At 41.3% G+C, this 13,593-nt stretch overlaps 1 protein-coding gene across 1 annotated transcript in view; it reads left to right on the top strand.

Moving 5' to 3' along the window:
* RAC1 (ras-related C3 botulinum toxin substrate 1 (rho family, small GTP binding protein Rac1)) overlaps window positions 1-12,842 on the top strand; it is a 23,065-nt gene extending 10,223 nt beyond the window's left edge. The window contains exons 3-6 of the mRNA XM_008577272.1: window positions 1,583-1,700; window positions 9,699-9,761; window positions 10,580-10,739; window positions 11,170-12,842. Coding sequence (XP_008575494.1) covers window positions 1,583-1,700; window positions 9,699-9,761; window positions 10,580-10,739; window positions 11,170-11,300 — 472 coding nt within the window. The 3' untranslated portion in view covers window positions 11,301-12,842. The remainder of the gene's footprint in view (window positions 1-1,582; window positions 1,701-9,698; window positions 9,762-10,579; window positions 10,740-11,169) is intronic.
* The last annotated feature ends 751 nt before the right edge of the window (window positions 12,843-13,593 follow it).

Genomic DNA, 13,593 nt, shown 5'->3' with positions numbered 1-13,593 from the left:
GAGGGAACTTTTTTTTTTTTTTTTAAAGATGACCGGTAAGGGGATCTTAACCCTTGACTTGGTGTTGTCAGCACCATGCTCACCCAGTGAGCAAACCGGCCATCCCTATATGGGATCCGAACCCGGGGCCTTGGTGTTATCAGCACCGCACTCTCCCTAGTGAGCCACGGGCCGGCCCCCCGAGGGAACTTTTTGTAAATAAAAAATATCAATCTCTTCTGTCTGTAATTTGTTTTAGAACTTCATTATGGTGTCTTCTGCCATATAGAAGTTTAACATTTTTGTGTAAATAATGCCAACTTTCCCACACCCCATAGTTTTAGGTTGTACTTAGGGAGGCCATTCTTACTTAAATGATGCAAAATATTCTCTGGGGGATTATTTTTGGTTTTTATTTTTGTTTTTGTTGGCTGGCCAGGAAGGGCATCTGAACCCTTGACCTTGGTGTTATCAGCACCACATTCTCCCAGGTGAGCTAACTGGCCAGCCCCCTCTTTAATATTTTTTCTTGGATTTTCAAGGCTTAAGTTTCTATCTGTAATTCATTTAGGATTTATTTTTGGTATAATATAAGGCAAGGACCTGATTGTTTTTCCTCTGTGGAGCGGGGGGTAAGTCACAATACCATTTATTGAACAATCTGTCCTTTTCTCATGGAAGCAGGATTACCACATACACACATACATAAAACCCTTTTTTTTTTTTAGAAAGCCAGTTTGGTCATTAAATTCTGTAAATCAAATTGGAACCTTACTCAGACCTTGTCTCTACTATCATAATATCACAGTGTAGTAAGACCCCTGAACTTTCAGTGTTAAAGAGTATATATAAATAAATTTTTGACTTAAAAGGTTGATATATTGTATCTTGTTTGGTACTTGCTCTGGTTTGAATTGCATTGCCAGTTTTGTTTTGTTTTGTTTTTTAATGAACTATTCTGACACCAGTAGCAATTTTTAAAGTCAGCTTTATTTTGCTTTGTCAGCCTGTAGACTTTTCTCGGTTGCCTTTTCCTGTAGTTTAAACATTTGAGAAGTCAGGTACACTCACTTTGAAAACATTACAGGGTAGCTTCTAAAATCAGGTGTTTTGTGTTATCATTGCACTTTGGTTGTAGGCACCGTTGACTAAGACTTTACTAAGTAACACCCTACAGTCAGGTAGGCATTCTGGAAATGCTGCAGAGTACATCTCTAGTGGCAAGCCACCTTATTGAAAATGAGTAAAATATGGACATGGAAAACTCAACAAGTGGGATTTGAAAGAGGGGCTAAAATTTTTAACTTTCTATTTCTTAAAGGTTAAGTGTTCTTTTTTTAAAAATTGCTGACAGTAATTTGTTTCACTTAAATTTAGTAGCTTGTCCTCTGTCTCTCAGACATTTTTCTTTCTCAAGCTGTGCATTTGGTTTGTTTCCCGTTTGGTTTAGGCTCCCCCCACCCACTATTGCTCCTCTTCCTTGTGCCTGTAGGAGCATTTCCAGCCCATTCCTGGCCTTCTCAGTCCCCCTCCTCTAGGATGCTGGCTAGGACGGCGACTTAGACTCCTGTTTGTGATGAACCTTTTTTATTCCATTCTACAGCTTTGACAACTATTCTGCCAATGTTATGGTAGATGGAAAACCAGTGAATCTGGGCTTATGGGATACGGCTGGACAAGAAGATTATGACAGATTACGCCCCCTATCCTATCCACAAACAGTAAGGATTGCAGCTGATTTTTAATGTATCTTTTAGAATATACAATTCTTATATGTTTAGTTTATTCATACCACCTATGGATTTGCTTATACTGCAGTCATTTAGGTATATCAAGAAATAGCAAATAAGGTTAAATTACTTCAGTAGTTAATATCCCTGTAGGGGCAAGCCAGGGCTTTTATTCTTTGAGCATTACCAGTTACTCCAGTGCTGTGCATTTTATATTTTTTCACTTAGTTTTAGGAGAACCATATGAGATGGGTACTGTTTTGTTTTTGCAAACCAGTTTTTAATAGCAGTTAGTTTGAAGATGATTTGCTTTGTGACAGTTTTATACCACAGAATCAAATTAAGTAGTTAAGATTAAGGTTTCTTTAAACCAAGTTAGTAACTAATCTATTGGTTTGATACTTTTCTTCTATAAAATGTATAATTTCTGTCTTTAGTACCTCAATCTTTTCAATGTGGATTGAGGTTTCAGTTTTGTTCACTGTGTCCAATCAGAAAAAAACTTTTAGGGCCGAGCCCGTGGTGCACTTGGGAGAGTGCGGCGCTGGGAGCGCAGCAGTGCTCCCGCCACGGGTTCGGATCCTATATAGGGATGACCGGTGCGCTCACAGCACTCACTGGCTGGGTGCGGTGCGGCCGGTCTCAAAAAGGACAATGAAATGAGTTATTTACCAAAGCTAATTAGAGCAGGAAGCTGGCAGAAACAGTAGGTACTTAGAAGACAATGTCATGGTTAGAAGCCACTTTTCTTTAAGCAGTTATCTTAATGTGTTTCATTTCCTTATCTTGTTGCATATTTGTTCCTCATTTTAAAAAGTGTATTTTAAAGCAGTTTTGAAGACAAACTGACTAACTGGTTGAAGGGAAACTTAAATATGCGTGAGAGCAACAGAGCAAATTCCTTGGGTTTAAATCCTGCTCTCCCACTTCTTAACTGTTGGACCTTGGGCAGGTTTTCTCATCTCCAGCCTTTACTTGTTTCCTTGTGAGGCTAGATGAGTTAATAGATAGATAGACATGTGCACTTAGAATAGTCCTGGCATGTCACAGACACTCCAGTGTTAGCTGCTGTTAGGATTCCTGCTCCTTCAGATTTGTATGTATTCATCAGTCTAGAGAGCTTCTAGTTCCAGTTTGTGCTCATATGAGTGGAAGTTGCTGTGAGTGCTCTTGGCAAGCCTGGGCTGGGTGGGGTGGTTGGGGTCAGTGTCGGAGACATCCTAGAGAAAGGCAGGCTTTGAGCCCTGATTGGTGGGTGGCCTTTGACTGATTTAACGATTACTTTGTTTTAGGAAGTAGTATGGGTGAAAATGACTAATTAGTTCCAGTTTACCAAGATCTTGTGCTTTTTTTTTTTTAAAGAACTTCCTGTTTAGTAGTGATAATTTTAAACTTTTGAATACAGCATTTTCTCTGTAACCATCATTGTCTTGTACATTTGTTTCCTGTTAGAAGTATTGCCAAATATAGTCTCTGTGCTGTAGATTTTTGGTAATTATCCTTTAGCTGAGTTCTAGTTCAGAGTGCTAAATAAAGATCAAAAATATAAAATGGGAGGTTTGAATTGGGTGGTTTCTCAGTTAATCTACAGCTAAATATTAACTGATTAAATATTAAAAATCAGCCCATAATCACCAAATGATTTAAATTTTTCAATATCTTAGGAAACTATTCTATACCAGTGGGTATTTAATAATTCCCAATTTTAAATGGATTTAAAAACATTGATTGGTAGAGGAGTCTCCAACCTGCTGGACACATCTAGAAGGGCATGGTGTCACTTTCGAGAAATGGGAGCCACCCTACTGTGACTCAGGAGGGAGAGGCCTTTTTTTTCAAAGGGAGTCACTCATAGAAGTCAAAGGTGATTTGGCAAAAGTCTGCCTTTGTGTGCTAAGGAACACTTAGATAAGTAAGGCGGACTTTCCTCACCTCAGATTGAATAATGCTGTAGTGTGTGAGGCCATAAATCAAAAGTGGGTATGTCCTCATGGGGCTAGAACTTAAACTTTTTATGTCTCATCTGTGTAAGGTGGTGGGCTATTTTTCTATAAAATACTTGAATAGCAAGAAGGGAGTAAGACATGATTTTCTTTTTTTTAATTTTTATTGAATCATTGATTATACATATTTTGGGGATTCAGCATTGACATATTTTGATCAAATCAATATTACTAGCATATATATTGTTACAAATTGTACTTATTCTTTTTATGCCCCTTGTCCAATCTCTCTCCCTGCTCCTCCCCCTCACCTCTGATAACCCTAGATTTCTTTTCTCCTTCTGAAAGAGTAATGGTTACTCTGTTGATTTGTTGCCTAGATCATCTGTCCAGTGCTGAGAGATATGTTCAATATTATCCTAGAGCAGATGCTTCTTCTGTCACTCTGGAATGGGCTTTGTGCAGAGAGACATACTCTTCTTTTCTTTGGTCTCTGCTGGTGTAAGACACGATTCTTGCCCTCAAGTAGCTCACAGAAAAGTCCCATAAACTGACAGCTGTGTAGTATACCACATACCAGCATGGAGAGGAGGGGGTGCTTAGGGAGCTGGTGGGGAGAGCAGTTAAAGACACGCCTGCTCAGATGGCTGCTTTGGAGATAAGTTATCTTGGCATCTGAAGGGCAGGCCCTGAATACTCAAATACTCTAGTGCCTGGAAGGTCTCATTCTTTTGAGTCACACTGTCCAACTAAGAGGAATGGGCTCTGGGAGTTACAGGCTGGCATCATGCTCTTTTGTTGACAAAGGGGAGAACTTTAAACTTTATCCTAAATGGAACATGGTCTCTGGTTATTGGCTCTGTGGTCTGCAGGCCTGTTTGTGTGGCTCATCCACGACTCTGCTCAGACCCACTCCTGAAGGACCAGTTGGAAGGTTGCTTATCTAGGGCATCCTAAAAAGAAATGTTGCATTTCCTGTGGTTAATTAATGCTGGCATCCTTCTCTGTTGGGTAGCTCTGTGTAGCTAAGTTAAATCTGTTTAAACCATTAATTCTACTTAGTTCTCCAAAAGATGATGAGCTAGTAGTCATCATTTTCAGTTGAAATTGCCCTTCGTGGGCCGGCCCAGTGGCTCACTTGGGAGAGTGCGGTGCTGATAACACCAAGGCCACAGGTTCGGATCCTATATAGGGATGGCCGGTTCGCTCACTGGCTGGGCGTGGTGCTGACAACACCAAGTCAAGGGTTAAGATCCCCTTACCGGTCATCTTTAAAAAAAAAAAAAGAAATTGCCCTTCGAATTCTTATATTTCCAACTTAAGTAATCCTTAGGGCTTTTCTATCCTTTTATACATTATGTTTATTTTCTCTTAAAAATACTCTGTAAGTTCTGTATACTCATCTTCAGTTGGCATGATCAGAATCAAGGTATGCTCAGTGTACTGCTCAAGGCCAGCACCTTAAATTTTGCAGGTCACTGTATTGGCCTGCTTGTACCAGGATTTAGTGGTGTGAGTGAGAACATGATTGACATGCCAGTGTTGTAACAAGCCCTGAGCCCTATGTGTTCTAGACCCAGGCCATGCAAGCCGTTTGCTGAGATTCTGGGCCTCTGTTCTGTCAGCCAGGAGCCCAGTGTGTCGGGCCATTGTTTTCACTTTCTATGTGTGCTCTTATTTGGGAAAGGTTTCAGAATACAGGGCTTAGACTGCTGAGACATAAGATAAAAAGAAAAACCACACTTTAGCTTAGCAATTTTGAGTTTAAAAAGCCTCAGCCTTTGTTAGGTTGGCTGTTACAATTGTCAGTGTCCTTCAGCCAGAGGTCACTAGAAACACACCTGTAGTTAAATACAATTGGGTTTGTTACCTTATTCTTTGCTTCAAGGGAGACACACTTGGGGACTGCAGAATCTTATCTAGAAGGTGGGGAATGAAGCAAGGCTGCAGCTGTGATTGTGAAGAAGTCGTCATTCTTATATTGGTTGTGAGGGGGATGTATGGTGATTTTATAGTGTGCATAGTGACTTCGGATTTGTCTGCGCTTAGACAAGATGATGAAGTGGTCTTACATTTACTTTTGGTCTCATTTCAGCATGGTCACACTGTAACCTTGTCTTATGTTGGTGTCTGGGAGATTGTTCTAGTCAGTAGGAATACCTTTGCCGTTGAGAAGCTGTGAGCACCAGGCCAGTTCCCAGAAGGCAGGGGCTTCTTTTCTCTTTTTCCTAAGGTTGTCTTTCTTAGTTCTACACTGATGACAGGTGTCCAGCTTCTTTTTAGTTCTGCCTTTTCTCTGCCATGTTTATATATCCTGGTCCTTTTCCCTGTGTTTAAAAAATCCCAAGCCCAAAGGTAAAATCCAGGTGGAAAGCATTTGGAAGAGAATAAAATGAAAGAAAAACAGTATGGCTTTTGGGGTAGTGAGATGTGAGCCATCCAGACGTCTGCCCGGTCTCATTCCACTAAAAGCAGACTTGACTTTGTGTAGATTGTCCCACTGCCAGGTAGAGGAGGCAGCAGTCAGAACTGCTCTGGCTGTACTTATGACCTGTGATGAAGTGGTTTGTAATACGGGAGTAATCAAGTCATTGAAGACTTGCCAGGTTCATAAAGGGCATGGTGGGGGTCTGGTGCAGTCAGAAATGTCCTGAGAATCTAAAGAAAGCAGTGTTCAAGTCCACAGGAAAGATGGGCCAGTGACCAGAGACAGCCTGAGGCTCTAACATGCGCAAATGACCTGTGAGGAAGGAAAGTGAGAGACCCTTAGGTAGACACAGGTAGTGCTCTCTGAGGTGCTCTAAGTGTTACAAGGACAAGGTAAAACTAGAGACTCAACCAGTTGCGGCCGGCTAGCCTCCATGGAGGAAAGCAAAGGTGAGAAGGAGTTGATGCTGGGAAGTAAGTAGCAGAAGCGCTAGGTGTGTTTTCTGAAAGCCTTGTTTAGGCTGGGGAAGAAAAGGGAACAAGGAAGGGAGCAGGCAGATGGCGTGATGCCACCATGGGATGGAAAGTGGAACTGCTTGGCTCTTGTGCACTGTTTCTTCTCCATCAAACAAGATGTTCTTAAAAGTTGAAAAGGGTGCCAAAGATGTGGTCAGAGGATGGTTTTTTTTTTTTTTTTTTTTTTGTCTTTTGTCTTTTTTTTCCGTGTCCGGCAACGGATCGCAACCCTCAGTGTTGCCCCCGTACCGGACCAGGGACCGGCAACGGGATTGCAAACCTCGGTGTTGCTCCCGCGCCTCGCTCAGCCAGTGAGCGGGAACCGGTCTGTATGTGGGATCCGAACCCTCGGGCGGGAGCGCTGCTGCGCTTCCCAAGCGGCGCCCTATTCAGTGCGCCACCGGGCCGGCCCAGTGAGGATGTTTTGAAGCTGCATTCTTGTCACTGATCCCCAATGAGTCTCTATCGCAATAAAGATTTGGCACCATATCAACTCCTTGGGAGGACAAATCTTCAAGAATAGCCCATAGATTAAAAAAGGATAGTTATGAAAATTAGTATTCTCTTTGAATTGTAAATCAGAGAAGCTTGAGTGAGAGGAAATTAAAATAATTCTTTCATCTTCCTTTTCTTAAAAGAATTCCAGGGGGAGAGCGTGGTGCTGACACCACCAAGTCAAGGGTTAAGATCCCCTTACCGGTCATCTTTAAAAAAAAAAATTTCAGGGTTCTGCATGGAAGAGCAAGTCTGTCAATTTTTATTGGAACCAAGAAAAGAATTGAAAGTGTTGTGATAAACACTGGAAATGTTGTCACTTCTAAAACTTGTCACTATGGGTTGGCCTCATCCCAGCAAAGGGGTCAGGAATTGAAGATCTTAGTGCAAACAACGCTGTTTATTTTAGTGTTGCAAGTCCATAAATTCAAACCACACTCCCAGAACTAGGGGAAGACAGGAACAAAATTTCTGCAGAGACTTTTAATGTTCAGGCAGCATTAAAACTGTCAGCTCTCAGACATGGCCCTGTTCTGGGAGAGCCCTTTGTCTGGTAGGGATGTTGTACAGACAGGTGCCTTTCCTGTTTGCTGTGGCTTCAATGGGGCTTGTGTCTGAGAATGTGGACAGAGCTCTTTGAAAGATGTGCCATTGCTAATGGATGCCAGTGACTGTGCCTTTATGTTGAGGGACACTTGCAACACTTTCAGTTTTGTGGGCATGTTGTAAATACTGGAGTGTGCTGCTACAGCTGGAAGGAGCACCTTCGCTGCATCCCCAGTATGTGCCAGAATTCCGTCTTCACCGTCCTTGAATTACACAGGGATACCCGCTTTTGGCCAGGTTTCATGGAGTGTTTCAGTGGCGTTTGGCATCGAAGACATGTTAAATCATATGCTTTTTGGATCCTTCGGGAGGGTTGAGACAAAATTCTGATAAACAATCAATAACAGGTTATATTGATTTTTATTTTCCTCAGTTTGTACTAAACTCAAACAAAGTTCTCGTGCATTACTAGGTTGGAGAAACGTATGGTAAGGATATAACCTCCAGGGGGAAAGACAAGCCGATTGCCGTATGTAAAATTTTTAGTCGACTTCAGTTTCCAGCTTTATCTGTTCTTTCATTTCACTTAGTTTTCCTAGGATTTCTTATTGAGCCTCAAATTCCTTGAGTGTGTTACATTTAATTCACTCAAGGTTGGGGCTTTGCTTGATGAAATAAGCTTTCATTAGAGCGTGATGGTTTACCTACCAGCTTGAATTAAAGCAGTTCATCACTGCTTTCTTTTTTCCTTCCAAGTGAAGGGAGGCTGAGAGAGAGAGGGCCTCTCTCCTGGCTGATTGGAGACATAGCTGTGGAGAATCCACCTGTAAGCTCACCGTGGCTGTGTGCTGTGTCAGAGCAGGACTAACCTTGCTGCCAGGGTCTTCTTTCTCTGCTTTGGTGTCCGTGTCGTGGGGCTGACTGGGGCGTGGCTGTGCAGTGCTGGTGAGCTAATCCAACTGGGCTTTGAGATGGTTTGCAATCATCGGATGCTGGGATGCCGCGGTGATTCCTGGACAAGCTTATGCATGCGCCAGCATTTTTAAAATGTCATTTATAAAAAGCTGTTGTGTGGGATGTTTCTTTCCCCTTTAGGTACAAGGTACCAGCTGGATGGTTTAAAGCATTAGCTTGGGAATTGTGTGCCTTTATAAAGTAGCATAATTGCCTTTTTCCAGGAAAACGTTTTATAAACCTAGCATTTTAGAAATTCTTGGGCATTTTTTTTATACAGGTAAATGTTTGAATTTGACTTTATATACAATTCAGAATGGGAGGAAAAACTCAAGTATTTTACATTCAGCCAAAAATTCTTTCCGAGTATGTATTCTACATCTACTTTTCCTTTGCATCTGTACTTTAGCTGCAACTGCTCTGGGTGCAGTTCTCCAGAGGCCCTGCTTGTGTTTGAGAAACTGACAGTGTGAGGGTGGCTGTCAGCCATGAGGATGCCACTTACACACGAAACCACCCCTCCTGGCGGACTCAAGTAGCAAATACTTGAGCCCCTGCCCCTATTTTGTACCAGGGACTGTGACAAGCAGTTCCTAGTTAAGCAATTTAATTGGAACTCAGTGATAATCTAAACATGTTTGTACTTAACATGTAAAAGGGGAGCTTCGTGAAAAACATACCATTTATAGATAATGTTTTTAAAATGTACTGCTTGGGGGAAACAGACAAACTTTTACAGAATATTGGGATAGTACTTGGTTTTATCCATTTATAACAAATAGGTTCCCAGTCAAGAGTTAGGAGTGATAAAAAGAGGCCTCCTAAGGTCTGGTTTGATGCCTCCCTTGCCTCAGATAACTTCCAGCATATTCTGCCATTTCGCCCTTTTTCACAAGTAACTGGTTGCTTGATGTGCTGGTTCTTGTTTGGGAGCTGTCTGACAAACTGAAGGGGTGTATGCAGGGAGCAAGCTTTTGACATAAGCTGCTGGCACCTAGAAGACACACACCACATCTGAAGATTCATTCTCAGCAGCATTTAGAAAGCAAAGTACATTTGTCATTTTAAGATCCTTTTCTAAATGTTTCCTTATGTTTCCTTTTTATAGGATGTATTCTTAATTTGCTTTTCCCTTGTGAGTCCTGCATCATTTGAAAATGTCCGTGCAAAGGTAAGTGGGGATTTAAAATATATGTGTATAGTTACATGATGTCATTCTCAAGAAAAAATATTAAAAAATACCATTTACTGCTGGGAATTGGGGGGGGGGGAGCTGTTGTAATCAGAGGAATTTTTAATTACTTAAATTGGTTTTAGTAATTTTACTACTTAGATACATAATAAGTATTTAAGTATATAACTAATATGTAGAGTTCTAAAGCTTCAGGTTCTGATTCAGAAATAGCGTGTTCCTCATTAAAATTAATGAAGCATTTTGGAGTCAGTCTAATAAAAGAAATGGTTGTTTCTTTCTACTCCAGCATCGTTCACAAACTTCTTAGTGAAAATGATGAGTGAGGAAACCCGTCAGTTATAGAGATCTGGGATGTTTGCAGTGGGGATGATGGCGGAAGAGCTGAGACCCCCATCTGGGTAGCTTGTCTGTTCTCATCCCTGTGGAGATGATTTTTCTGAGATGACCCTAAGAACTTGGCTTGTTTTACCAAAAACAAAGTGATTTCCTTTTAGGGAGCTACCTTCCTTTCTTCCCTTTCCTGCTCCTTTCATTCCTCCCTGCTGTTACTTGACGGGTAGAGCCCTGTAGGGTCGTTAGTCTTGGGAGTCTGGCTTGCTCATCAGACACGCACGGATATTCCTTATGGTCCTTTAAGGTTTGAGTTAAAGGTGTGAACCGCACAAAGACCCTGTAGGGAAGGCAGTGGCCGAGGTTGGGTGGTTGACAGTTTGACTGCTGTTGGATGTAATTTAGATGAAAGAAGTTTATGCAGAGGGAGAGTGTTACAATCTTTGTTCCTTCTTCACATCTAGTGGTATCCTGAAGTGCGACACCATTGTCCCAACACTCCCATCATCCTAGTGGGAACAAAACTTGATCTTAGGGATGATAAAGACACCATTGAGAAACTGAAGGAGAAGAAGCTGACTCCCATCACCTACCCGCAGGGTTTAGCCATGGCTAAGGAGATCGGTATGAAATCCTGCATTTTTCGTGTCTGCTTTGCACATCTTTTATTTTAGTGACAGAGGCTGGAGTGCAATCTGGGAAAGTAGAGAGTGTGTTTCTCCTACTCAGGGTCTGGCTTGCTTTTGGGTAAGTGGGTAAGTGAGGCCCTTCCGGGTGTTAGGGCTAGCTTTCAGAAAACAGAGGCAGGGTTAGGAGGTGGCTCTGCCACACCAGCAGAAGATCCTACTCAGGGTCTGGCTTGCTTTTGGGTAAGTGGGTAAGTGAGGCCCTTCCGGGTGTTAGTGCTAGCTTTCAGAAAACAGAGGCAGGGTTAGGAGGTGGCTCTGCCACACCAGCAGAAGATGCTAGGTCCCAGGGGAGCTGCCTCTTGCCATTGTTCTGATCAGAAGAGATTCTGGTTGAGTGTACATTGCTGTGTGGCTCTTTCTTGTAGGTGCTGTAAAATACCTGGAGTGCTCAGCTCTCACACAGCGAGGCCTCAAGACAGTGTTTGATGAAGCTATTCGAGCAGTTCTCTGCCCACCTCCTGTCAAGAAGAGGAAGAGAAAATGCCTCCTCTTGTAAATGCTCAAGTCCCTCGTTCTTGGCCCTGACCCTTGGAACCTTTGTACGCTTTGCTCAAAAATGGTGGAGCCTTCGCACTCAATGCCAAGTTTTTGTTACAGATTAATTTTTCCATAAAACCTTTTTGAACCAATCAGTAATTTTAAAGTTTTGTTTGTTTTAAATGTAAGAGTTCAAACTCACATTCTATTAAAATTTAGCCCTAAAATGACAAGCCTTCTTAAAGCCTTATTTTTCCAAAGCCCCTATTCTTGCTCAGATTAAGAGTTGCCAAAATACCTTCTGAACTAAGTTGCATTGTTGTGCTAAGAACACTAAGCACTAAACTGTTTAAAGACCTTTGTTTTTAAGAAGACTATAGCTTCTGAAGTTAGGAGATGCAGACACTTTCTAAGTGGTTTTCAAATGTGTAAATCAGAACAGCCTCTTAATGAAATGTTGCCATTTAATGCATCAATAATTTATCAACCCAGGTTCATTACATAACATTGTACTGTATGTCATAATGGGATGAGTGGAACAATTCAACTCTGAATCAGTCTTTTTGATTTTGTAGTGAATTTTTTAAAAGAAAATTAGTTAACTAGCTTTTGCTGATACTTTGAACAGAACTCTTATTCATGTGTTTCCTCTAATGAAGTATTCTGCTCTTAGCTGTGGGTGTGCTGGGGTGGAGTGTGTGGAACACTTGATGTGATCAGAGGATGAAGACAGTATTTTGACAAAAGATGAAGTGGAGATGAATTTACACTACATTGTACATGGGATAATTAAACTGAATAAAAGTGTCACGGGTAAAAATTTTAAAAGGTTAATTTCTGTCAAACGCAGATGATGATGATGAATGGTCGGTATTATCAGTAAGTGTTTTCTTAAGCTTTTCCTTTTTCTTTTACCTGCCATCCCTGCCAAAATTGGGCATTTAATTCATCTTTGAAATGGTCATTCCCATAGTTGCTAACTTAGTAAGTGCTTTTCTTATAGAACCTCTTCTTAATGAGCAATATGCCTCCTTGTATTATAAAACCTTTCTTAATAATGCATTAGAAATTTTTTTTGTAGATTAGTAAAAGTGCATTCCTGTTTTCTTGTTACTTTATTCAAAGCTAATTAAGTGCTTTCCTTAGTTTTCTAGTAACTAGGTGTAAAAATCATGTGTTGCAGCTTTACAGTTTTTAAGATTTTAAATATTATTAAACTATGAACCTACTTAACATCACTGTCTTGCCAGATAACCAACACTGTCACTTGACTAATGCTGACCCTCTTTACCTCACCCACATGGACACATGCTTCCTGTCATTGCTTTGCCTAACAATGTTCCTTTGGGCCTGTGAGGTTCTGTAAACTGTGCTAGTGCTAACAATTGTTCTGTACAACGTAACTCACTGGCAAGAATACAAATGTTGGACCTTTCAACCACTACAACAAAATTTTTTAAATTGACAGTTGCAGAATTGTGGAGTGTTTTTACATTGATCTTTTGCTAATGCAATTAGCAGTATGTTTTGCATGTATGACTTAATAAATTCTTGAATCATATGACTCGTAATACTTGAATTTTTGAGAACTTGAGGAACAAGCTCCCAGTGTGTGTGTTTGCCTCAATTGAAAATCCTGGGCTGTTGGAGACATTCATTTTCAATGCATGTGTTCACACTGGAGGGACAAAGGGAGTGCCATCTCCAGAGGAGAATGTGGGCAAGTCCACAGTTGAACAATACATTGAGGAGTGGGGTGAGAGGTGACATCCAGGTTGGGACCTGTTGACTGGTGGTGAGATGCTCAAATGGAGATATCCAATGGGGGCATGTCCTTGCACACACATCTTAGGCCGGAGCTCAGGGCTGAAGATGAAGGCATTGGGAGCTGTCATAGACTACCCTGGCAGGGTGGATGTTGGATGGACTGTACGACCTTACAATCCATTCTGGAGCTTGAACTTGTACTATAAAAAGGTTCATATTAGAATCAGTTTGATAAATATTCCTTTTTTATTGCTTTAAGATTGTTTTATTTTTTACCAAAGATAAACATGCAGTTTAAAAAGATCAAACAGCTCTGAAGGTTTGTTATAGAAACAGCAGTCTTCCCCCTTCATACTCTCCAGAGGCAATACTTCGTTCATTTAGCTAGTTTTTGATACGTACCTCCACATGTCTAAATTACATGCTTTTCTTGCTGGTTGAATCTTTCTGGTTCAGCCATTGCCATTGCCATTTTCACCGTGGAAAGCGTGAGGCTTTTCTCCCTTTCCCAGCCACACCACCCCCACGGCCCTCAAGGCACCTCT

Source organism: Galeopterus variegatus, unplaced genomic scaffold (genome assembly GCF_000696425.1).
Source record: "Galeopterus variegatus unplaced genomic scaffold, G_variegatus-3.0.2 Scaffold1476, whole genome shotgun sequence".
In the NCBI taxonomy this organism is placed as follows: domain Eukaryota; kingdom Metazoa; phylum Chordata; class Mammalia; order Dermoptera; family Cynocephalidae; genus Galeopterus; species Galeopterus variegatus.
This window is presented reverse-complemented; position numbering and strand designations above follow the sequence as displayed.